This window comes from Anomaloglossus baeobatrachus, chromosome 2 (genome assembly GCF_048569485.1).
Source record: "Anomaloglossus baeobatrachus isolate aAnoBae1 chromosome 2, aAnoBae1.hap1, whole genome shotgun sequence".
Taxonomy (NCBI): domain Eukaryota; kingdom Metazoa; phylum Chordata; class Amphibia; order Anura; family Aromobatidae; genus Anomaloglossus; species Anomaloglossus baeobatrachus.
In genome coordinates this window covers 489,613,514-489,640,801 of record NC_134354.1, presented here as the reverse complement: position 1 = coordinate 489,640,801, position 27,288 = coordinate 489,613,514, and the positions used below count along the sequence as shown (strand labels likewise).

General features: G+C 45.5%; 1 protein-coding gene across 1 annotated transcript in view; it reads right to left on the bottom strand.

The window, feature by feature from the left end:
* Positions 1-27,288, bottom strand: part of NMS (neuromedin S) — a 187,369-nt gene that overhangs the window by 75,401 nt on the left and 84,680 nt on the right. Inside the window, exons 5-7 of the mRNA XM_075334263.1 lie at positions 12,980-13,039; positions 2,005-2,031; positions 1,888-1,935 (exon numbers count right to left, since the gene is read on the bottom strand). Of these exons, the coding sequence (XP_075190378.1) occupies positions 1,888-1,935; positions 2,005-2,031; positions 12,980-13,039 (135 nt within the window). The remainder of the gene's footprint in view (positions 1-1,887; positions 1,936-2,004; positions 2,032-12,979; positions 13,040-27,288) is intronic.

Here is a 27,288-nt window from a genome sequence, read left to right as displayed (position 1 = left end):
CTTGATAAAAATATGCTGCTATCTACCAGGATGATGAAGATGAAACAGGGGTGTGGAGCAAGACAATACTTCCAGTCACGCAGGCAACAAAAATTTCTCTTGGTCTCAGAGAAAGAAAATAAAGCTACTAAAATGGCCCAGCCAATCATCTGACTTGACTCCAACAGGAAACTCATGGAAGGAACTAAAGCTCAAAGTTCATAGAAGGAGCCCACGGGATCTTCAGAATTTGAAAAGTGTTTGTGTGGAAGAATAGGCCGAAATCATGCTTGAGCAATGCATGGGACTAGTTTCTCCTTACATGAGGCATCTTGAAGCTGTCATCACCAACAAAGGATTTTGTATGAAGCATTAAATACATTTCAGTAATTGTGTTCAATGCTTTTCCCTGTGGCATTTGTCATTATTACATATCACAAATTTTAGAGACATCTATAGTTTGATTTCTCTGCCCGTGTGGATTGGATGGGTTTGTTACAGACAGATGGTGAGAAATTCATGTCAATAGCACCTTTTATAAATATATTTACTTAGAGAATTAGTGACATGTTGAATATTTATTTCAACCATCGTATATTTAAATAATTTTATATTTTGGGACATTGGAGTTTTATTAATGCAGTGATACCAATCATGTTATTTTTTTTCTTTACTTTAAAACTGAGAAAAGAAAAGGGGATGATTTAAACTATTATTATTTTTTATTGTTTTGAACATTTTTGAATATTTTTTACTTTCTTTTTAGTCCCACTAGGGGATTTAAACCTGTGATTGCTTATGCTATATACTACAAATTATGGTTTCCTTTGAAACACAATCTATGCTGGAGCTTCAGCCTGAGCTTCAGAGGAGTACATAGATGACCATGGCGGACACCTTCAGCAGGCTCATGACTACCATGGTAGACAATTGGCACCCCACATTGTGGTGCGAAGGGCCAAAGAGAACACTATTTAAATACTGCTGTCAGTGATTTACTGTGGTATTTAAAGAATTAAACAGCGGCTAGCTTTGTTTGCTGCTGTTACTGGTAGATGCTGGCTGTGTATTTCAGCGACCATCTGCTTACCATGGTGCGGGCTCAGCTCCTGAGCCCACTGCATACAACACACCCTAAGGGGTACTTTGCACACTGCGACATTGCAGGTGCGATGTCGGTGGGGTCAAATTGAAAGTGACGCACATCCGGCATCGCATGCGTCATCGCAGTGTGTAAAGCCTGGATGATAAGATTAACGAGCGCAAAAGCGTCGTAATCGTATTATCGGTGCAGCGTCGGCGTAATCCATGATTACGCTGACGCAATGGTCCGATGTTGTTCCTCGCTCCTGCGGCAGCACACATCGCTGTGTGTGAAGTCGCAGGAGCGAGGAACATCTCCTACCGGCCTCACTGCGGCTTCCGTAGGATATGCGGAAGGAAGGAGGTGGGCAGGATGTTTACATCCTGCTCATCTCCGCCCCTCCGCTCTGATTGGCCGCCTTCCGTGTGACGTCGCAGTGACGCCGCACGACCCGCCCCCTTAACAAGGAGGCGGGTCGCCGGCCACAGGGACGTCGCACGGCAGGTGAGTGTGTGTGTGAAGCTGGCGTAGCGATAACTTTCGCTACGCCAGCTATCACCACATATCGCTGCTGCGACGGGGGCGGGCACTATCGCACTCGGCATCGCAGCATCGGCCTGCGATGTCGCAGTGTGCAAAGTGCCCCTAAGATTGATGTACTATTCTGTCAGGGAGCGCAAAAGGGATTAATATGAATTAATAAGAATATTTAGCTAAACCAGAAATAGGTAAATTGTACCCCTAAATCTTCACACCCTGTTCCCTGATCTGCCCTGCAATAAGATCATTGTGCATTTTACATGGATTAAGTTGAATGTACTTACCCCAGTTTTGAGGGCAGGATCTTGAGCTCTGGAGTATTGAAACAGAAACTATAAAGAGGGACATTGTAAGTAGAGAATCAATGATATATCGTAATAATGCAACATTTTGATACTTACTCTTTTGTATATTTCTTGGTTGTTCTCCTAGAATAAGAAAATATACATTTAATAAAATGTACATTATATACATACAGTAGCTACAATTTTAAAAGCACACATAAATATATATATATATATATATATATATATATATATATATATATATATATATATATATATATATATATATGGATATATATATATATTGATATCTGATTTTTGAAGAAAATCTGTTGCCAGCTTTATGCTGCCCCTTCCGAGAGCAACGTAAAGTAGGTGCAGAAACCATAATTTGGATGCTAGATTATTTCCTATACTTTTTGCTGTAGTTTTGATAACATTTAGTAGTTGTATTCTGTAGCTCTGCTAGTCTTCTCATTGACAAGCTGATAATACACAGTCCCTGATATGTAAGAGTTATGGCTATCCCCACTCTCCACCATTGCTTTATTTTGCCTGTGCATAGTATACTGCAGGTGAAGTTAGATTGGGGTCATCATTGAGAAGACTAAGAGAGCAGCAGCAAATAAACCCAGTGATTTTATTAAAACAACATCAAGAAGCCTAGTACGTAACCCAGTGCCCGGAGTCAATGTCTCTGTCCCCATTTATGCTGTCCTCAGATTGAGAAGCATAAACCTGGTCACAAATTCTCTTTTTATATGAGTTTGTTAAATACAGGCATGGTGATAAATGGGTTGCAATCAATATCTGATTTTTGAGGGTCTTTATGCTTTGATGCATTGACCTTTACCAAATGTTAAAGTCAAACAGTAGTGGTCGCAGAAAAATATTTTAAAACAGCCAAACTTTGATAAAAATTCATTGGGCATTGAAAATTCATAATGATAAAATATTCTTGGCTCTTTTTCTGCAAATAAAATTTATCCCTTCCTGAATGAGCGATTTTCCATTTTTGTGCTTTCATTTTTCCTCCCTTTATTCCAAGAGCCATAATGTTTATATTTTTCTGTCGCCAGTTTGTTTTTTCTTCATGACGAGTTGTAATTTTGAATGATAATATCCATATTATCATGTGATATAATGGAAAATGGGGAAAAAAATCCAAGTATGGTGAAATAGCAAAAAAGCGCAATTCCGCAATTCATTTCGGGATTTTTTATTTACATAATTTATTTTTACAGGAATAATGATTCTGCCATATGATTCTCTAGGTTATTATGATTACGTAGATATCAAATATGCATAGTTTTATTTAAATGATGAAAAAATGATCAGAAAATTGTAAGAAGAATAGAACATTTCGCTTATGCTGCCATTTTCCAAGACCTGTAATGTTTTCAATTTTCTTAATATACTTTCTTGATATATTGATAACACCCACTGCGAGCGAGCCATACTGTATGCAAATAAAAGGGCTAGGAACAGGAGAAAACCAATGTGGCTAAATAGGGATGTAAAAGGGGCAATAAATAATAAGAACAAGACATTTAAGAAGCTAAAACAAGAAGTCAGCGAAGAAGCATTAAAAAGTTATAGAGAAAAAAATAAAATGTGTAAAAAACAAATACATTTAGCAAAAGTAGAAACAAAACAAATCCCAAACTATTCTTTAATTATATAAACAGTAAAATGATTAAAATTGATGGTGTCAGCCCTTTAAAGAACAATGAGGGTAAAATCATAGAGAGCGATGGGGGAAAAGCAAATGTTTTAAATACTTTCTTCTCAACTGTGGTCACACGGGAAAAGCATATGCTACGGGAAATGCAGAGTGATCATGTAAACGCTTCATTAAGTATGACCTGCCTAACCCAGGAAGAAGTGCAGAACCGACTTAGTAACATTAAGGGTATGTGCACACGTTGCTTTTTTTTCCGCGCGGAAAAAAACGCACCCTCTGGCAGAGGGGAGAATTGTAAACAATGCTTTTTGAGAAACAACGCATCGAAAACGCATGCGTTTTTCATGCGTTTTTCATGCGTTTTTCATGCGTTTTTCATGCGTTTTTTAGGTGCGTTTTTTAAGACTTGTCAGTGATAATAAAGTTGGTTGAACACAGACCTTTGGAAAAAAAAAACCTGTGATGTCATTTCCTTCTCCACATTCTGTTTGGATAAATGGGAGGGCTTGGAATGGAAGGAGCACCATTTGAATTTTGGAAAAGTTGAAATAAACTTCGCGCACCAAGCCCCTTAGGTACCTATACGTCAGAAAACCCCCACAAGTGACCCCATTTTGGAATCTGCACCCATCAAGGATTTTATTCAGGAGTATATTAAGCATTTTGAATCCACAGCTACTTCACCCAAAATGTTGCTGTAGCAACAATATTCTCACTTTTAGGCCCGCTTCACATGTCAGTGAAAAACACTGACGTTTTTCACTGGCGTGTAAAACACGCACATGTCCCTCCGTGTGCTGTGAATCACGGCACACGTGGGTTGTCTAAGTGCAATCCGGGCTCCGTTCTCCGTGGCCCGTGATTGCACTTAGAGATTAACTCACCTGCACCCGCTCCCGCTCTCCATGGTGCTGATCGCTCCCGCGGTGCAGCATCCGGCCGGCGCTGACCCCCGCAGCAGCTGCTTCCGGGTCGGCTGTGTCGTGCATCATGAATATGCGCGACAATAATGAGCCGGCACAGAAGGAACAGGGAGGACGGGCTGCAGAGGACATCGCTGGAGCCGGGTGAGTTAAAATGTTTTTTATTTTAAAAGCACGTTTTTTTCTGGCACGTGTTTCACGGATCACACCACTGCGTGGTCCGTGGGACATCAGTGATGCCAGAAAAAAATGGACATGTCTCCGTGCGGCAATCACGCACACGCGGGTACGCCGCATGGAGACACGTGCAGTGAAAAATCACTGACGTGTGAGCAGACCCATTCATTATAATGTGTCCGCGTATGTCAGTGATTCTGGTACGTTTAAAAAAAAGCACAAACGTCCCAGAATCACTGACGTGTGAAAGGGGCCTAAGGCTATGTGGCCATGATCCAGCGACACGGCATCTAGTACACAGTGCCAGCCTTCCTGCAGCTGCCCATGCCCACGATTTGGGTTCAGGCTGCTGTGGAGCTCTATGCTACCTGCAGAGAACACTCTCGTCTCCGCAGCATAAATTGACATGCTGAGGCTCGGGAAGCCACGCTACCGGTCAGTTTATGCTGCGGAGAAAAGAAGCACAGTGGGCATGGGATCTCCAAAAATCCTTCCACTGTGCTTCTACTGCACAACGCAGCGTTATGGACGCAGGGAAAACACTCAGCGCCCATAACGCTGCAAACCCTGATTGTGGACACACAGCCTAAAAAGCGTCAATGGATGAAGGGATGTCAAATATATAGAACGTCCTACCCCCGCCTGCATATTCTAAGCTGGCACCTTTAGTACCTTTCATGTGGCACTAAAGGGTGCCTAGCTTAGTATTTATCCAATAAAAAAAAAAAAAAAAAAAAAAAAAAAAATGAAAAAAATGGCGTGGGGTCCCCCCTATTTTTGATAGCCAGTCAGGGTAAAGCAGACAGCTGTAGCCTGCAAACCACAGCTGGCAGCTTCATCTTGGCTGGTGATCAATTTGGAGGGCTCCCCATGTTTTTTTTTTTATTTATAAATAAAGAATAAAAAAAAAAATAACGTGGGGTCCCCCCAAATTAGATCACCAGCCAAGGTGAAGCTGACAGCTGGGGTCTGGTATTCTCAGGGTGGGAAGAGCCATGGTTATTGGACTCTTCCCAGCCTAAAAATAGCAGGCCGCAGCCGCCCCAGAAGTGGCGCATCCATTAGATGCGCCAATCCTGGCGCTTCGCCCCAACTCATCCCGCGCCCTGGTGCGTTGGCTAACGGGGTAATAAATGGGGTTGATACCAGATGTGTAATGTCACCTGGCATCAAGCCCAGCAATTAGTGATGTCACGGCGTCTATCAGACACCCGACATAACTAATTGACAGTAAACAAAAGCAAAAAAAGACAACAAAAAATTTTTTATTAGAAAAAACACTCCCCAAATCATTCCCTTGTTCTCCAATTTAATAAAAAAAAATGGGTCCGCAGAAATCCATATGGATGTCCCACGTCGCCTCTGGACCTTCTAGAATATGGGGGCACGCTCAGGGAACGTACCCCCCATTTTCTAGGAGGGCAGACCCTCCATTTGAGGAGAGTGGGTGCAAAAATCTGCACCCACTCTCCCCGGGTCACAGCTGCAGAGTGCGAGCAGCCAGCACAGCTCACACTGAACACTGTGCTGGCTGTCAGCTGCTCTGCTCATGTGACCGGCCAGCGTGCACTGAAGGAGGAGGGGGCCGCGGGGGATCAGCGCTGCGACCGGACAGGTATGTATGACACCGGGGGGAATAGGGGGTGACCGGGCAGGGCCTGGGGAACAGTTTTCTGTCGCATGTGTTATTGCACATGAGACAGAAATCATAGGAGCAGGGCGGCCGGTGCGCTACTGTGCGCGCGGCCATGTTGGATTTTCGGGAGGGGGGTCGGGGGTCGGGGCGGGCACTTTGGCGACACCGGGGACTTTGCCAGGAAGTGAGGTCAACAGGAAGCCTCTTGACCTCACTTCCAGGTAAATGCCTGCGTTCTGGCGTGCCGACAAAGGCCGCGGACCGCAACAAAAAAGCAGGTCCATGCGTTGTGGCTGCGTTCTGACCCCACATCATTGATTTCAATGGGGGAGAGAACGCAGCCACAACGCACAAAAGAAGTGACATGCTGCTTTTCTTTCCGCACCGATTTTTGGCATCCAAAACGCTGCGGAAAGAAACGCAGCGTGTGCACTGATTTTTCAGCTTTCCCATACACTTTGCTGGGAAAGCTGAACGCATGCAATTTGCCACTGAAACGCTGCGGTTCAAAACGCAGCGTTTCCGCGGTAAAAAACGCATCGTGTGCACACAGCCTAAAATTGACAAATCACCAGGCCCTGATGGCATTCACCCTCGGGTATTAAGGGAGTTAAGTAATATGATAGACAGGCCTCTATTCCTTATATTTAAAGACACTATAGAAACCTGGTCTGTTCCACTGAATTGGCAGTCAGCAAATGTGGTACCAATATTCAAAAAGGGGTCTAAAAGGGAACCTGGAAACTATAGGCCGGTAAGCTTAACATCTGTGGTGGGTAAAATGTTTGAAGGGTTTTTAAGGGATACTATTATGCAATATTTCAATGTTAATAAATGTTTAACTCCATATCAGCATGGATTTATGAAGGATCACTCCTGTCAAACTAACCTGATCAGCTTCTATGAGGATGTAAGCTCTCACATGGACCGAGGAGAATCATTGGATGTCATTTACTTCGACTTCGGTAAAGCATTTGAGACTGTCCCACATAAAAGATTGAAAAGTAAAATGAGAAAGCTTGGGCTCGGGGAAAATGTGTGTAGATGGGTAGGTAGCTGGCTTAGTGATAGAAAACAAAGAGTGGTTATTAATGGCGCATACTCAGATTGGGCCACTAGTGGGGTACCACAGGGGTCTGTATTGGGTCCCCTACTATTTAATATATTTTTTAATGATCTGGTGGATGGCTTACAGAGTAAAATATCATTATTTGTAGATGATACAAAACTATGTAAGGTAGTTAACACAACGGAGGACAGTATGCAACTACAGATGTATTTAAGTAAATTGGAGAATTGGGCTGAAAAATGGCAAATGAGGTTTAACACTAGAAGTCCCAGAGAGGGGTCATTTAACATTTCTACTTTTTCTACATTTCTACTATTTGGAACCCAGAGAGCTCAAAATCTTTGGGACTTCTAGTGTTAATGTGACACCCTGGCAAAACCAGGTAGTCACAGTTAGGCCCCCGAATTTCACCTTCCCTCATTAGGAAACACACAGCCAACCAGAAAACCTAGCCACCCCCCCTTAGGGAAAGATAGACACACCAGTGGGCGTGACCAGGTGGTTGGGGCACGCCCACCCAGGTGTCCAGACAGCCCGGGGCGGGAAAAAGAGCAGTGGAGGTCAGAGAGGAGTTTGGAGAGGAGTGGAGCTAAGTGTAGCTCCAGCAGTGAAGTTCAAGTGGAATGGTACCAGGGTAGAAGCCCTGGTGCCTTTGGCTAGGAGGCAGACGGTGGTCTCCGTCAGCAGGAGCCAGGAAGACGGCTCGGTGGAACCGAAGTGGACCGGGACAGGGTTGTAGCCCGCCGGTACCGACACGGGAAACCGACCCGGAAACCGGAGCACAAAGGGGGTACTCGGACCCTGAAGCCAGGACCAGAACCAACTGGAGCTGGTTAATTAACCGATTGAGGCCAGGTCTAGAGGTCCTGTTCCACCCAAAGTCCCTCATAGAAGACAACAGCCCACCGATTAGGGATAAGAGGTCACCGCCAGGGCCCATAGATCCCACGGACCAGCGTCTGCGGGCACGGCTCCTTAGGCCACATTCAGCCGGGAGTGGACTCCTGAGTTTCACACTAGGAAAGTCCACCTTTCACACAGCAGTGCAGGACAAGGATAGAGACCACCAGCCGGGTGGGGGACCAGAACGCAACCACCATCACCTTGGTTTACCAGAGACTTGTGTGTTTTACTAACAGTGAGTACACCAGCACCCCCTGCAGTCGCCATCCCCTGCACACACCAACTGGGTCCTGGGGCCACTATCCCTACCCACGGAGGGGTTAACAACTTACTGCACAACATCTCCCCCGGGTGCCCCGTAACAGCAGCGGTGGTGTCCCACCTCACCACACATCGTGGGTGGCATCACGAACTTAATACGGCCCAGCCCGTACATCTACATCCCCCCATTTATTCGGCATGTCCGTTAGACCCCCGGGTCCGGAGACCCTCAAGCCACCACCCTTGAAGGCCCAGATCCGAGCAGCAACCGGCTGCTGGCACGGGGGCGGCACATTAACACAGATAAGTGTAAGGTTATGCACAAGGGAAGGAGAAACAGATGCTATAATTACTTACTAAATGGGAAACTGCTGGGAAAATCAGACATGGAAAAAAACTTAGGCATTTTAGTCAATAAGAAGCTAAAGTGGAGTGCCCAGTGTCAGGCAGCAGCCACCAAAGTAAATAGGCTCAAGGGATGCATTAGAAGAGGTCTGGGGGCACGAGATGAAAACATAATTCTCCCTCTGTACAAAACACTCGTCAGACTACACTTGGAGTATTGTCTGCAATTTTGGGTGCCGGTGCTCAAGAAAGACATTACTGATCTTGAAAGGGTTCAGAGGTGGGCTACTAAAATAATAAATGGAGTGAGTGCATTACAATACACGGAAAGGCTATCAAAATTAGGTCTATTTACTCTAGAAAGCAGAAGACTTAGGGGAGACCTAATAAATATGTACAAATATATCAGAGGGCCATATAGAGATCTCTCCCATGATCTGTTTGTACCAAGGACTGTGCCAAGGGGGCATTCTCTTCGATTTAAGGAAAGAAAATTTCTGCACCAGCATAGAAGAGGGTTCTTCACAGTAAGAGCAGTGAGGCTCTGGAACTCTCTTCCTGAGGAAGTGGTGATGGCCAACTCACTGAATAAATTTAAGAGAGGAATGGATGCTTTTCTTGATAGCAACAATGTAGAAGGTTATAAATAGCATAATATTACAGATAGATAGTTGACTCAGCTTAGGAGTCGGGAAGGAATTTTTTTCCCTATGGAGAAAATTGGTTTCTGCTCTGTGGGTTTTTGCTTTCCCCTGGTTTAACACTGCAGCACAGCGGCACTAAAAATAGGCTGAACTAGATGGACATGAGGTCTTCCTTCAGCCTTAGAAAACTATGTTACTATGATATGGGACTGTGCAAGGGTTTGGTTTTTGCACCCCAAGCCAATGATTTTATTAGTACTATTTTGGGGTAAATACAATGTTTTGATCGCCTCCTATTATATTCCTCTGCACTGTTGCGGCAGCTGAAAAACAGCAATTCTGCAGTTTTAATATTTTTTTCTACAATTTATCAATTGGATTAGTTTATTTTATAGTTTGATAGATCAGACTTTTACAAACATAATGATACCAAATATCTGTATTTTCTATGTATTTCTTAATTTTTCATGGGGGGGGAATGAGCGATTTGAACTTTTATATTTTTTTATTATTTTTCATATTTTTCAAAACTTTTTTTTCACTTTTTACTCTACTTGTTAGTCCTTTTAAGGGTCTTGAACCTGCAATCATCTGACCGCATGTACTCTATACCTTAATACAACAGTATTGCTGTATATCGCAAAAATGATGGTCTTTTATGAATGCCAGTCACATACTGCCTTTCACAGGAGTACAGTCATGACATTGATGGGGTCTTCAGCAGACCCCTGACTATCACAGCATCCCATCGTCACTCCACAATTACGGTTACAATGGCGCACCTCCCTACCAGTATGCTGTAAATGCGTCTGTCAGATTAACAGTGGCATTTAACAAGTTAAGATCTCTGCTCCATATATGACTGTTAAAGGCAGAAGATGGCTGAATAACCGCCATCATCTGCTAGCAGAAATACAGGCTCTGTTTCTGAGCCCATATCAATGCCAGGTAGCAGACATATGACATAGCAGAATATCATATGTTGGTAAGGGGTTAAAAGGCATTATTGTTATATAGACTATAGTTATAAAATGAAGGCACTTAGCACTCAACTTGTCAAATTCATGTGTGCCCATCAGCCACCACAAGGCATACCTATTTTGGATGAGACCCTATCCTAAGGTTTATCAAACCTGCCTCTCCCAAGCTGAAAGCCTACAAATTTAGAAGGCAGGTATGATCAAGCTTTAATTAACCCCTTCAGCCCCAGGGCACTTTCCGTTTTTGTTTTTTGCTCCCCTTCTTTCGAGAGCTGTAACTTTTTTATTTTTCCATCAATCTTGCCATATCAGGGCTTGTTTTTTGCGAGAAAAGTTGTACTTTTAAATGAAACCATACGTTTTACCATATAGTGTACTGGAAAATAGCAAAAAAATTCCAAGTGTGATGGCACAATAGTTTTTGGGATGTTTTATTCACGGTGTTCAGTATATGGTAAAACTGATGTGTGGGTGTGATGCCTGAGGTCGGTGCAAGTTTGTAGACACCAAACATGTATAGGTTTAGTTGTATCTAAGGGGTTAACAAAAAATTCACAAGCTTGTCCAATAAAAGTGGCGTACGTTTTGCGCAATTTTCCAAAACCCGTAGCGTTCTCATTTTTTGGGATCTATGGCTCAGTGATGGCTTATTTTTTTGCATCTCTAGCTGATGTTTCTAATGGTACCATTTTTGCGCAGATGCTACGTTTTGATCGCCTGTTATTGCATTTTGCGTAAAACTTGCGGCGACCAAAAAATGTAATTTTGGCGTTTGAAATTTTTTTGTCACTACCCTGTTTACTGATCAGATTAATTGATTTTATATTTTGATAGATCGGGCATTTCTGAATGCGGCGATACCAAATATGTGTATATATTTTTTTTTTAACCCTTTAATTTTCAATGGGGTGAATGAGGGGTGATTTGAACTTTTAGGTTTTTTTTTTTTAAATTTTTTAAAACTTTTTTTTTTAAAATTTACTAGCCCCCTAGGGGGCTATAGTGATCAGCAATCCGATCGCTCTGATCTATCTGCTGATCACAGCTATACAGCTGTAAACAGCAGATACAGTCACTTCCTGCTTCACTGGCCTGCAGGCCAAGTGAAAACGAAAGTGAAACGTCATAGCTGCAGGCGTCATCACATGACTCTGTGCTACCATGGCAACCACCGAAAGTCACGTGATCACTCACGTGACTTCCGGTGGGGGCGGCGGTAAGTGAAAATCTTCACCGCGCGTATATACATCTCACTGACAGACTTTGGCAGCGAGATGTAAGGGGTTAATGTTACGGGTGGAATGCGGCACACATGTCAGCTGTTGAAAACAGCTGATATGTGTGCCGATCGCCGCACCCTGCCCGCGCCAGGGGGTGGGGCTTAACGTCACACGATCCATGACGGATAGATCCGTACATGGTCGTGAAGGGGTTAAAAACAGCCTCTTTGATTGGAGGAGAGCTCCTTCAACTGACTGAGCACTCCTCCAATGAGTGTTAAGGCTGCTTTACACGCTACGACATTGCTAAAGCGATGTCGTTGGGGTCACGGAATTTGTGACGCACATCTGGCCACGTTAGCGATGTCGTTGCATGTGACACCTATGAGTGATTTTGAATCGTCGCAAAAATGTTCAAAATCGCTAATCGGTGACATGCCCCCCTATTCTCAATTATCGTTGCTGCTGCAGGTACGATGTTGTTCGTCGTTCCTGAGGCAGCACACATCACTATGTGTGACACCGCAGGAATGAGGAACCTCACCTTACCTGCGGCCGCCGGCAATGAGGAAGGAAGGAGTTGGGCGGGATGTTACGTCCCGCTCATCTCCGCCCCTCCTTTTCTATTGGGCGGCAGTTCAGTGACGCCGCTGTGACATCGCTGTGACGCTGAACGAACCGCCCCCTTATAAAGGAGGCAGTTCGCCGGTCACAGTGACGTCGCAGAGCAGGTATGTGCATGTGACACAGCCGTAGCAATAATGTTCGCTACGGCAGCGATCACCACATATCGGCCGTACAACGGGGGCGGGTGCTATCGCGCTCGACATCGCCAGCAAATGCTAGCGATGTCGCAGCGTGTAAAGCGGCCTTAAGACAAAGCTCACATGAGCGCATATATAGGGCAGTGCTATTTTATTTTTTATTGGATAGCACTTGGACCAACGTTACTCAATGGGACAGTGCTGAAATATTGCAGCAGGATACTATTAGTCTGAAATTGCGTGTCGCTCAACCATTCAAGTCTATGGGTTTGTGGAAAACATCGTACTGCACTTGGATGACCTACTTCATCTACCTCTGTACATCATGTTCTCTCAATGGGTAAGATTAGTTCCTTTCTTAATTATCCCCTTTTTATTTATTACTTTACCAAAGCTACCATTTGATTGGTTGAATATTTTCTATATTGAGTCCATATTGTGTTCAGGAAGGATTACACTTACAAATAAATCATAATTTGTCCTTACCTCGTCAACTTTCATTCTGTTGTAAATGGAGGTACAGAGGTCCATGACAAAATTTGAGATCTGAAAAATGCATTATATTGTTAACACAGATGATCAATATAACAGTTTTCTATGAAATAAAGACTGATAATTGGGATAAGACATTGGGAGAGCAATTAAAGAGGTTGTCCTCAACTTAGATATTGATTACTACTTCTTAGCATAATTAATCAGTATCAGATTGGTGGTGGTCCAATGCCCAACACACCCCACTGATCCGCTGTTTGTATTTACGGCGCCTGCCAGACAATGAACTGAGCTGGAACATCACAGCTATGTATACTGTAGCGATCGTTCTTGTGTACTACAGAACAGCTCATATTCACCTGAAAAAGAGCTGAGCTGCAGTACCCAAGAATGGTTACTACAGGGGAACGGTGGAGTACCGGCTCCTTACACCATGTAAGAGCTGAGCCATAGTACACAAGAATGGTGACTACAGAGGAACTTTAGTGTACCGGGTCGTTACACCATGTAAAAGGTGAGCCACAGTACACAAGAATGGCGGCTACAGAGGAACTTTAGTGTACCGGGTCGTTACACCATGTAAAAGCTGAGCCACAGTACACAAGAATGGCGGCTACAGAGGAACTTTAGTGTACCGGGTCATTACACCATGTAAGACCTGAGCCACAGTACACAAGAATGGCCACTACAGAGGAACTATGGTGTACCGGCTCCTTACACTCTGTAAGAAGTGAGCGCAGTACACAGGAATGGCCATTACAAAGGAACTCTGGTGTACTCTGTAAGCTAATATTGCTCACTCTGCAAGCTAATATCGCTGAACAACGGTGTCAGACCCCACAGATTTCATATTAACAACAATAATTAAGTACTGTTTGTCCTCACTAATTTATAATAACTTTTTAACAGTTGTATTTATGATTTAAAAATTGTTACTTTTTTCCCAGCCATTATTTGTGTTGGATATAGCAGCATTTAAGTCAATGAGGTTGAACTGCAGGTGGTGCTTTGAAAAATAAATTATTTATTTTTTACTGATCCTGTACAACTCAAGATTGTGTGCAATAATCAATTTTTCTGTTAATAGTGAAATTTAATATAAACAAGTGAAATATTTACCCTCTTTGTAAAATATTTGGTGTTTTTGCCCTTATCTGTTATATGAGAGATGATACAAATTAAAATTACCGTAAGGCTGGGGCCACACGGGGCACTAGTGCGATCCCCTCACATGACACTCGGTTCACGCTGGCAGTACAGCAGAGCCGAGTGTCATGCGAGTGTCCCTGCGACTGAGGTCTGACTGTGCGAGCAGACCTCAGCTGCGGGGGGCGGTCGGCACTGACGAGGGGAGGGATTTATCTCCCTCTCTCCTCCGCAGCCGGCTATTCCCATTCTCGCCCTGCACTCGCATTACTATGGTGTACCGCGAGTGCAGTGCGATTTTTCTCTCGCCCCATACACTTGAATGGGTGCGAGAGAAAGAGTCTCGCATTACAATCGCGGCATGCTGCGATTGTTTTCTCGGTCCGATTAGGGTTGAGAAAATAATCGCTCATGTGCGCTGACACACAGGCTAATATTGGTCCGAGTGGAATGTGAGGTTTTATTGCACTCCACTCGCACCGTTTTTCTCGCCTTGTGTCTAAGAAACATACACTAGGGTTCAAACACAGGAAACTGACCTGAGCAACACACTGCCCAGATTTATTAAATAGTCATAAATTTGAAATAAAATTATTATACATTTATTAGAATTTTGCAAATGAAATTAAAAATTTGGTGTACTTTTCCAGAATTAGATAAATTAGATTATTTTCCTTAAATCATCTCATGGTTGGCATATGTTATGCTAATATTAAAAGAAAAAAACCTAAAATTCCTATGCATTTTGCTTTTCAATGCACTTTTTAATAATACCGTATTTTTCGGACTATAAGGCGCACCGGATTATAAGGCGCATTAGCAATGAGAGCCTGCTAAGGCGCTAGGGGTAAATATATAAGGCGCACTGGATTATAAGCCGCAGCGCTTTAAGTTCATGACAGCTACAAAAAGGCTGGGGTGCAATCCGGAGTTCAGATGAGAGCACCGGAGATCAGCCCAGCCTGTCTGCAGCTGTCATGAACTGAACCGCAATCGCCGGGGAATCAATCACTCAGCGCTCGCGGTACAGTCTAGGCTGCACTCCGGAGCTCAGGTGAGAGCTCCAGAGTGCACTGCAGGTACCTGAATCCAGGCCTGGTATTACTGGAGATTCCTCCGGTAGCCAGTCCAACGCTGCTCTTATGTACAGCATTCTAACATGCTGTATATAAGAGCGCAGGCCACACTTTAGAAAATAAAAAACACTTTACTCACCTAAACCAGTCGCTCCGGTGCTGGTTGGCCAGATGGGCGGCGCTGTTCTCCAGGACCGGCGCCTCCTCTTTCGGCCATCTTGCTCCTCTGTCTTTTGAAGCCTGTGTGCATGATGCGTCCACGTCATACACACTCCCGGCACTGAGGTCCTGCGCAGGTGCACTTTGATCTGCCCTACTCATGGCAGATCAAAGTATGGTATTGTAGTGCGCCTGCGCAGGACCTCAGTGCCGGCGAGTGTGTATGACGTGGACACGTTATGCACACAGGCTTCAGAAGACAGAGGAGCAAGATGGCCGAAAGGAGGCGCCCCCGGAGAACAGCGCGGCCCATCTGATCAACCAGCACCGGAGCGACCGGTTTAGGTGAGTAAGCATGTCTCTTAACAGGAGGCATAATGCTCACTTGTGTTCATATACAAGGCGCACCGGACTATAAGGCACACTTTCGATTTCTGAGAAAATCATAGGTTTTTATGTGCGCCTTATAGTCCGAAAAATACGGTACTATTATCCAGAGTCACTCATTTTTATGATTATTTGTTTTGACTTTTTCATATCCAATGAATACTAATTTGTTGCCCTGCTTCTTTGGTTTGTTGTTCAGCCCTATAAGACCATGTTCTCAAGACAGTATTTTAGTCATTATTTCACATCAGTATTTGTAAGAAAAATTACAGAAGTGGTGCCTATGTTTCTATAATACTTTATCTCTGATTGTCCCACTCCTGGTTTTGGGTTAAAAATACTGATGAAAAATGCTGTGCGAACAGGGCCTAACAATGGTACTAGTACCTAATAAAAGTTAAAGCCACAATGCCTTGATGATGATAGCAGTCATTGTGTCCCTACAAAATAATAGGGTGCAACGTTAGTGAGTGTAGAGGTTGACCTAAAGCACGGGTCTCAAACACGCAGCCTGCGGGCGGCATGCAGCCTCTGAGGCTGCACCTTACAGGCATGTAGACCCCCTGAAGATCACGGCCAGTGCATAGGGCCGCCACAGTCAGAGCTTTATTTTAGGTCAATGTATTGCGAACACTGAGCAGAGAAGCCTTCTGCATAGCTATCCAATAGCAGCTTCTGGCCTCTGATTGGCCGATGGCTGCTATTGGATAGCTGTAGAGAGAGCTTCTCTGCACGGCGCCTGTAATACATTCACCTGAACTATAGCACTAACTGTGGTGGCCCCCTGCACTGGCTACAATTATAGGGGGAGGTCTATGTTCCTGCAGGTTGCAAGAAACAGAAAGGAAGACACCGAGGGAACGGAAGACATGTGAGTAGAATTTTTTATTTTTATGTGTATGTGAAGAACGGCATATTAGTTGAAATTACTATACGATGGAACATTGCTACAAGAAGGGGACTAGGAAGGGGGACATTACTACAAGAAGAGGACCAGCATGCGCACATTACTACAGGATGGGCACATTACTGCAGGCTTGGGACATGGATTAGCACATTACTACAGGATGGAGACAAGGATGGGCACATTACTACAGGATGGGGACAAGGATGGGCACATTACTACAGGGTGGGAACAAGATGGGCATATTACTACAAGAAGAGGACCATCATGGGCACATTACTACAAGAATAGTACAAGCATGGGCACAAGGGGACAAGGATCGGCACACTACTGCAGGATGGGGACAAGGATGGACACATTACTACAGGATGGGGACAAGGATGGGCATAATACTGCACAATGGGGATAAGGATGGGCACATTACTACAGGGTGGGGACAAAGATGGGTATATTACTACAAGAAGAGGACCAGCATGGGCACATAACTACAAGAAGGGGACAAAGATGGGCACATTTCTACAAGAAGGGGACAAGAATGGGCACATTACTACAGGATGGGGCACATTACTACAGGATAGACACATTTTTGCAGGATGGTGACAAGGATGGGCACAGTTCTACAAGATCGAGTGAAGAAGAGGCACATTACTCGAGATGGGGACAAGGATGGTCACATTACTACAAGATGGGGACAAGGATGGGCACAAGGATGGGAACATTACTACAAGAAGGAGACAAGAAGAGGTACATTACTCTAGATGGGGACAAAGATAGGCACATTACTACAAAAAGGGGACAAGGATGGACACATTACTACAAGATGGGGGCAAGGATGGGAACATTACTACAGGATGGGGACAAGGAGGGGCACATTACTACAAGATGCCAACAAGGATGGGCCCGTTACTGCAGGATGGGCACATTATTACAAGGGAACAAAGATGGGGCACATTACTACAGGATGGGGACCTGGGCACATTACTGCAAGAAGGTACATATTAGGGGAAATTACTACAGGATGGGGCATTGCTACAAGAAAGGGATTAGGAAAGGGGGCATTACTATAAGAAGAGGACTAGCATGGACACATTACTACAAGAAGGGGACAAGCATGGGTACATTACTACAGGGTAATGACCATCATGGACACATTACTACAGGATGGGTACAAGGATGGGCACATTACTACAGGATGAAAACTTTACTACAAAATGAGGACCAGGATGGACACATTACAACAAGAAGTTGGCCAAAATTTCGACATGTGTTAATTGTAAAACGATATTACTTACAAAAAGGGGATAAAATGTAAAAAAAAAACAAGATATAGCATGATTTATTTTTTTTACCATTAAAATTGATTTTTATATAACCTAAAATAAACAGAAAAGTGCACGTTTGTTATCACCACATCCATAACAACCCAAGCTATAAAACCGTACCATAAGTATATGATGAATGTCATTTAACACTAGAAGTCCCAGAAATTGCGAGCTCCCCCCTGAAGTCCTGAAAGAGGGTCAAATGACGCTTAATAAACTGAATAGAACTAACTAGAAACTAAATGGCTAAACTCAATGGAAAACAACAACCTCCTGTGGTGCGACAGTAATGGCCTTAATTACAGAACAAAAGACGGTGATTATAGGATGTTAGCTAAAATCCTTCTCTGGGTTCCAAAGGTAGAAATGTTAAATGACTCCTCTCTGGAACTTCTAGTGTTAAAAGAAACATGCTGAGAATGTTAAAAAAAAGTAATCCAGGGGTGTATAGAAAAAAAAATATATCACTAAAAATGTCACTTTGTCCTGCAAAAAACGCAGTCCCCCAAATAATTTTCTTTCTATGTGCAGCCCATATACGTAGCTGAGTTTGAGACCCTTGCACTAGAGCATATGAGAAAACTATTCTTCTTCTTCTTATTATTATTATTATTATTATTATTATTATTATATATCTGTCTGTCACATTTGTGTTCTATGTTGGAAATTTTGCATTGGGGCTAAAAAGCTTCAAGCTACACCACTGCAGATAATCTTCATATTATGACAGCTACAATGTCCTTATGTTACACCCTGGCCTATCAGGTTGTCACAGGGTATTGTGCAATCTGCTCTTCTGTGCAATATCCACCTCCTCCTTGGTTACGGGTCCCTAACCAAATGGTGTTGCCAAGACCAGCTAATCAAAATCCTATGAGCACTCTACACCACACCCACCAGACACACCAGTGGACGGACTGAGTGGAATAGGGTCACCCACTTGGGGGGTTGGTTAAGGGGTCAGGAGTGTCAGGAGTAGGTCAGTGTAGTGTTGGAGGCAAAAGTGAGATGAGGTCAGGAGCTGGGCTCCGTGAAGTACTAGGTAGCAGACGTTGGTCTGGGCCTGGTAGGAGCTGGACCCCCGGTCGCAGGGGATAGTGACAAGGGGTACGGCATTGTCGTGGAGGACAGCCGGCAGCCTTGTACCATCACCGGGCTGGGACCATGGTACGATGGGGTACGTGGACCCTAGGTCAGGGAGTAGCTTCAGGAAACCTGACAATTTACCCAACGAGAACGGAGCCTTCAGGATCCGCCCTCCACCCGCTCCAAAATCGGGGTACTAGCGCAACAAGAGAGATAGGACTTTGCACAAATACAGTCCAAGAAATCCCAAGCGTGAACCCTGAGAGCAAGCTTCCCCATTTAGCCATACTGGGAAGCGGTACCCGACTAGTTTCAGGCTACAGGGACCAACCAGAGAGAAACGAAGTGCCAAGGGAAAGGTCACAGATCAACAGGCAACACCAACGGCAACGGGACCCACGCGTTCTCCCACTCAGCGGCAGCGGTGTCCAGAACTTTGGTTTACTACAGTTGTCGGTGTAAGTGTGCCGCCCCCGTGCCAGCAGCCGGTGCTGCTCGGATCCGGGCCTTCAGGGGTGGTGGCTTGAGGGTATCCGGACCCGGGGGTCTCGCGGACACAGCAAATAAATGGGGGGGACGTAGACGTATGGGGTAGGCCGTAGTTAGTTCGTGACGCCACCCACGGTGTGTGGTGAGGTGCTGTTATGGGGCACCCAGGGAAGATGTTGTGCAGCAAGTTGTTAACCCCTCCGTGGGCAGGGATGGTGGCCCCGGGACCCGGTGGCTCGGTGCAGTAGATTGCGACCACAGGGAGTGTTGGTGTACTCACTGTTAATAAACCACACAAGTCTCTGGTAAGCCAAGGTGATGGTGGCCGGGGCCGCGGCCGGTTGCATTCGGGTCCGCCACCCGGCTGGTGGTCTCTATCCTGGTCTCTGCACTGTTTGTGTAAGGTGGACTTTCCTAGTGTGAAACTCAGGAGTCCGCTCCCGGCTGGATGTGGCCTAAGGAGCCGTGCCCGCAGACGCTGGCCCGTGGGATCTATGGGCCCTGGTGGTGACCTCTTATCTATAATGGTGGGATGTTGTCTTCTATGAGGGACTTTGGGTGGGACAGGACCTCTAGTCCTGGCCTCAATCAGTGAATTAACCAGTCTGCTTGGTTCTGGGTTCTGGCTTCAGGGTCCGAGTACCCCCCTTTGTGCTATGGTTTCCAGGTCGGTTCCCCGTGTCGGTACCGGCGGGCTACAACCCTGTCCCGGTCCACCTCGGTTCTGCCGAGCAGTCTTCCCGTCTCCTGCTGACGGAGACTACCCTCTGTCTCCTAGCCAGTGGCACCAGGGCTACAACCCTGGTACCGTTCAACTTGAACTTTCCTGCTGGAGCTACACTTAGCACCAGCCAACACTCCTCTCCAAACTGAACTTCAGACTCATCTGCCTTGCTTTCCCACCCCAGGCTGTCTGGAGCCCTGGGTGGGCGTGTCCCAACCGCCTGGTCACACCCACTGGTGTGTCTATCTTTCCCTAAGGGGGGGTGACTAGGGTTTTCTGGTTGGCTTTATGTTTCCTAGTGAGGGAATAGTGTAATGTGGGGGCCTATTTTTGACTACCTGGTTTTGCCAGGGCGTCACATTCCCCCTTGGTTAAATACAGACCGTCCACGGGCTGTCCAACCACCACCATTTATTTAACTGGAAAAGATAAAAAGATGAACAGTTTACAAGTATAATAACATATTTACAATCAATATTTTGTTTTCTTCCCTTATGGGAGGTATGTTACTTAAACGTTGCACATATAAAACCGGGACGGGACGGACCGGGTCCGTCTCACCTCACCCACCCAAAACAACCTAGCCCTGATGCCACCTCTAAAACACAGGTTGTCACCCCTTGCTCAAGTCCAGGGTAGGTCCGGGTGTTGCCCAAACAGGCCGGGTAAAAAGTTCCTTACCCGGCAGTCCTTTTTCAAGGGCCCCACATCCAGGGGACCCCTGACCCGGAGGGTAGTCACCGGTTTTGCTGGTGACAGGGCCTCGGCCGAAGGCCCATCCTCCAACCAGCCTCTCCAGAGACTGCGGCTTGGTGAAAAGGTTAGTCATTTGTAACATTTAAACTCCGCTGCCAGAACAGCCTCGTCTTGCAGCTTTCCCCGGACCACCACCGGACAGCACGAGTCCCCAATGCCACCTTCGCTCACGGGCGGCACTGTCCAAAACACTCCGTCTTCAGCTGCCGACGGTGCGGGTATGACTGCTCCTCCGGAACAGGCTCCATCCTCCACCTGGGGCTCCGACCCCAGATGGGCTCTTCACTTGTAACTTGCAGGGGTGAAGATGTTCAATAAGAACGGAGTGCTGCATCATTGAACTTTTTAACTGCCCTGTCATCCCCCACCTGCTGTGCAGATGGCCTCCTCCAGGAACAAGAGGACGTTCAACAGGGGTGCTAGTCCATAAACATCAAACTTCAACTTGTAAACTTTAAAACTTATAGCGGGCTCCGGCCCCTTTAAGGCCGGTCATTCCCGGGGCACGCACTGGCAAAGTGCCCGGGCACCTCGCAGTGCCGGCAGATTGGCACTATCACACCCTCTCCGGCAGTCGGGGCCTCATCCTCAGAGCTGGACTCCGCATCAGCCTCATACGCCACCAGCATACAGTATGTACGGGTCAACAGAACCATCTGATATCCATTCCCACCACATCGCGGGGTATACGCTGCTACCGAGGCGTCGACACCGGGGCTGCTTTCATCTGTCTCCTCCGATTCCGAGCTGGCGGCTAAGGGGTCTTCTGAGCCAGGCGCCATTCCCGTTGCGGCTGGGCGGACTACCGGAGCTGACACCCTTCCTGTGGCAGGCGGGTCACCACCAGCTGCTACATGGGGAGTCACTACCGGAGCCCAGGGGTCCACCGCTCCTGCGACTGGAGCGGGAGCTGCAGCTTCCTTACCAACTGCTTCACTTGCGGATGCCGCCGCTCCCAGCTGGATGTGGTCTAAGGAGCCGTGCCCGCAGGCGCTGGCCCGTGGGATCTATGGGCCCTGGTGGTGACCTCTTATCCCTAACGGTGGGATGTTGTCTTCTATGAGGGACTTTGGGTGGGACAGGACCTCTAGTCCTGGCCTCAATCAATGAATTAACCAGTCTGCTTGGTTCTGGCTACAGGGTCTGAGTACCCCCCTTTATGCTACGGTTTCCAGGTTGGTTCCCCGTGTCGGTACCGGCGGGCTACAACCCTGTCCCAGTCCACCTCGGTTCTGCCGAATTGTCTTCCCGTCTCCTGCTGACGGAGACCACCATCTGCCTCCTAGCCAGTGGCACCAGGGCTCCAACCCTGGTATTGTTCAACTTGAACTTTCCTGCTGGAGCTACACTTAGCTCCAGCCCACACTCGTCTCCAAACTGAACTTCAGACTCATCTGCCTTGCTTTTCCGCCCTGGGCTGTCTGGACCCCTGGGTGGGCGTGTCCCAACCGCCTGTTCATGCCCTCTGGTGTGTCTATCTTTCCCTAAGGGGGGGTGACTAGGGTTTTCTGGTTGGCTGTATGTTTCCTAGTGAGGGAACAATGTAATGTGGGGGCCTATTTGTGACTACCTGGTTTTGCCAGGGCGTCACATCAGAGTTATTGGACTGAGTGAGTACGCAAGTGACCATTACCTCCCAACGGCACGTCCCTGTCACCATCACCGAGTCCTGGGGCATTCCCCTTACCCGTGAAGGGGTTAAACACCTGCCTGCCCACTACATCGCCACCGGGTACTCCCAGCCGCAGCGGTGGTACTCAACCTCACCACACACCACGGGTGGCGTCACAAACTATTCCAAACAATACTCCGCTGTAAATCTGTAAATACCCCCCTTCTTTCTATTCGAGTGGCCGCGAGACCCCCGGGTCCAGACGCCCCTCGAGCAACCGCGGATCCGGGCAGCCCAGCTGCTGACACGGGGGTGGTACACTTACAATAAAAGACACAGAACATTCAAGAATAATGAACACAACTTTCTAAAAAATAAAATAAAAAAACAACAAAATGCCACAGTCACTGCCATCCACAATTCTCCCATGTTGCCACCCAAGAATAGCCCATTCATTGTAACATTACACTTACCTACTTTCACAATGTTCAGTCTCTGTATTAAAGTGGATGGTCACTGCTTTTTTTTATAGGTGGTCTATACGTAGGTCATCATCTATTAGCTCTTACTGGTGCTGGCTGGAAGTTCTCTGTTGCAGCCGAAACAAAGTAGCTCCATCATTTCTATAGAGACTGTTGGCAGATACCCCTTATTCAAGTAGAGGGTGGATCAGCACTACCTGTCTCTGGCCACTATAGTTCTGATGGAACTTCTATGTTCCAACAGCATCTGAGAACTTCCTGATACCATCAGCAACAGTTGATCAGTGAGTGTGCCAGGTTTCGCATCCCCACCAAAAAGATATTGATGGCTAATCCTACAGATAGGAAATCAGTAAAAAAAAGCAGTGGCCAACCTCATCAAGGGGCGTTGCAGGCAAGCTACCACCAAGAGACACTGATCTGTAATTTACTACTTGCATTATTCGATATGAGAATTTGAACTAGAATTTTTCACTATAATATGTTATATAGGAGATATGTGACATTTGGTGGTATTAAATAACATTTTCCATAGGGATACCTAAACAGAATTAAGATAATGCTCAATTACTTAAGGAGAATTACACATCTGAATAATTACATATTGACAATTCAATACATCTACTTGTTAATGCGCAGTTTCTATTAAATATGCCTTTACTAACTTGCAAACCCATTCAATATGTCTTCAGGCAGTCATGCGGGGTATATTGATTCACTTTGTGACACAGATATTGACTTATTCATAACCAGCTGATGTCCTAAATACATGTAATAAATTACTGATAATAATATAATTGAAATGACAGACCTATAAAAACCAACGTCTAATAATACTGCAAGCTTATAAAAAAGGCATAACACTATATTATATGTTTATTTAAAAAATAACAATATGCTGGATTTCTTTTAATATATATAAATCCTGGAGGGGGGAAATATGGTTCACCGAGGTTGATAGCCTCAGTCATAATAACTCAGAAGCAGGCTCCAGCATGTTAAATGCTTAGGCCGGTTTCACACATCCGGCTTTTCGCCGGTTTGCCGGATCCGGCGCTCTCCCATACAGTGACTACAGTACAGTGACAGCGCAACAAGCGCCGGTCACATGCTGTCATGTGACCGGCGCATGTGACCCGGAAGTTACAGCGCTGTCACTGTACTGTATTGTCTGTACGGGAGAGCGCCGGATCCGGCAAACCGGCGAAAAGCCGGATGTGTGAAACCGGCCTTACAGGGTTACTAGGCCATGACAGGGCTTGGTTTTTGTGAACAAAGACATGTGTGGGATGGCTGTTCAGATATCTCTACTCCAGGGTTTGGTCCAGGTGGTCAGGTGGTAAAATGGAGACCTGTGGATTCATTCAGGTGCCTGTGTTTATGGAGGTGTGTAAATCTCCACCAGAGTACTTGTGCTAAAAGAGCCGGATATTTACCTGAACAGGCAGACCGTGTAGCAGTGTATTTGAGTTTAGTTTGTTCATTTATGCCAGACAAAAGCTGTTATTGAGTTTGTGATTTTTGACTTGTTTATGAAGCCTAAAGAAACCAGCTGAAGAACAATAAGCATCCTTATGATTACCTCAACCCACATCCATGCGAGGTGAACAGCCACATTTGGTGCTAGAAGTGCAGGCAAGATTCCGAAGGAGCACGTGTGACTGCTGGAGACAAACTGTATGTCATGGGCGAAGGCAGCCATAAGTCTGGAAGCATGTTCAGACAGCATGGGGGACATGATTTAACACCTGGTGCAAGCTCAGCAACAGCAGTAGGTGTTGGAGCAGCAGCAGCGGCTGTTGCACCAAGTCTTGAAGCAGCAGATGGATCTCCTAGCAGAAGCAATCTGTGGTTGAATGCCCACCAAACCCCCTAGTCCAGGTGATGACTCACACGTCCAGAAGGCAGTAAGGAGAGCAATGCAAAAGATGACCTTGGGTGACGATGTTGAAGCATTTTTGACTGTTTGAAAGAGTCACAGAGTGGAAAAAGCTGCCGCTGGAGCAGTGGGCAGAGGTGCTGGCGCCATATCTAATTGGTGAGCCACAAAAGACCTTTTGTGACCTGGCCTTGCAGGACGTGAAAGAATATGTTAAGTTGAAAACACATAGGAGTTACTTTGACTGTCACATCGTGATGGGTGCACCGGCGGGTGAACCACTGTGCTTATCACGATGACAAACCTCCTCACTCCCAAATGTTTGACTTGCTGCATTTAGTTAAAAAATGGTTGCAGCTGGAGTCCTCCACCCCAGCACAAATGATTGAGAGAGTTGTCAAGGACCGATGAATTCACTCCCTTCTGAAGCTGATGCAGATGATGACTTAGTGGGCTTGTACTCCATTACTTTGTGACTGTTTCTCTATGAATTAGCTCCTATATAGTTCTATTATTTTAAGCTGCTGAGAATACTGCTGGAATACCTATACAGAGGACAAGGAGGGGGGGAAATTACTAAGACTGGAGTTTCATACTACAGTCTTAAACTAAAGTATGGTAAAGCAAAATGCACAAAGGTGTTAACGCGCCTTTAATAATTTAACATGTAGCAATTTTGTCGCAATGTAGGCTTTCTATAAAGCAGACATTAAAATCTTTGAGCATGCGTATATTTACACTTAAGGCCCTGTCACACACAGAGATATATCTGTGGCAGATCTGTGGCAGATCTGTAGCAGATCTGTAGCAGATCTGTGGTTGCAGTGAAATTGTGGACAATAAGTGCCAGGTTTGTGGCTGTGTACAAATGGAACAATATGTCCATGATTTCACTGCAACCACAGATCTGCCAAAGATTTATCTCTGTGTGTGACGGGGCCTTATGTTACTAAAATTTCTGACATTAACCCCTTCACGACCATAGACGGATATATCCGTCATGGAGCGTGTCCCGTTAAGCCCCACCCCCTGCCGCGGGCAGGCGGTGGCGGTCGGCATACATATCAACTGTTTTCAACAGCTGACATGTGTGCCTGCTAGCCGCGGGTGGAATCGCTTCCACCCGCGGCCATTAACCCCTTAAATCTTGCTGCCAATGTCTGGCAGCAAGATCTAAATGCGCGCGGCCATGTTTTTTACTTACCGCCGCCCCCCACCGGAAGTCACGTGCGTGATCACGTGACTATCGGTGGTTGCCATCGTAGCACAGGGTCATGTGATGACGCCTGCAGCTATGAAGTTTCACTTTCGTTTTCCCTCGGCCGCGAGCAGAGAGGAATAGAAAGTGACTGAATCTGCTGTTTACAGCTGTATAGCTGTGATCAGCAGATAGATAAGAGCGATTGGATTGCTGATCGCTATAGCCCCCTAGGGGGACTAGTAAAATAAAAAAAAAGTAAAAAAAAAGTTTTAAAAAATAAAAAAAAAACAAAAAACCTAAAAGTTCAAATCACACCCCTTTCCCCCCATTGAAAGTTAAAGGGTTAAAAAATAAATAAATATACACATATTTGGTATCGCCGCGTTCAGAAATGCCCGATCTATCAAAATATAAAATCAATTAATCTGATTGGTAAACGGCGTAGTGGTAAAAAAATTCCAAACGCCAAAATTACGTTTTTTGGTCGCCGCAAGTTTTACGCAAAATGCAATAACAGGCGATCAAAACGTAGCATCTGCGCAAAAATGGCACCATTAGAAATGACAGCTCGAGACGCAAAAAATAAGCCATCACTGAGCCATAGATCCCAAAAAATAAGAACGCTATGTGTTTCGGAAAATGGCGCAAAACGTGCACTACTTTTTTTACATAGTTACTAAGGTTGAAAAAAGTCCTAGGTCCATCTAGTTCAACCTTCCTCCACCAGTTCTACAAAGTAATTTATAACAAACAATGTTTTGTGTACTGAGGAAATCATCCAGCCCTTTTTTGAAAGCTGTTATAGTATCTGCCATTACTACCTCTTGTGGTAGGGCATTCCACAGTCTGACTGCTCTAACTGTAAAGAACCCTTTCCTATTTAGCTGTCGGAATCGCTTTTCTTCCACTCGCAGTGAATGCCCCCTGGTCCTTAGTATTGTCTTCGGAAGAAATAAGTCATGTGCCAGTCCTTTATATTGACCACACATGTATTTATACATATAAATGAGATCTCCTCTGAGACGTCTTTTTTCTAAGCTAAACATATCTAACTTTTTCAACCTGTCATCATATAGGAGG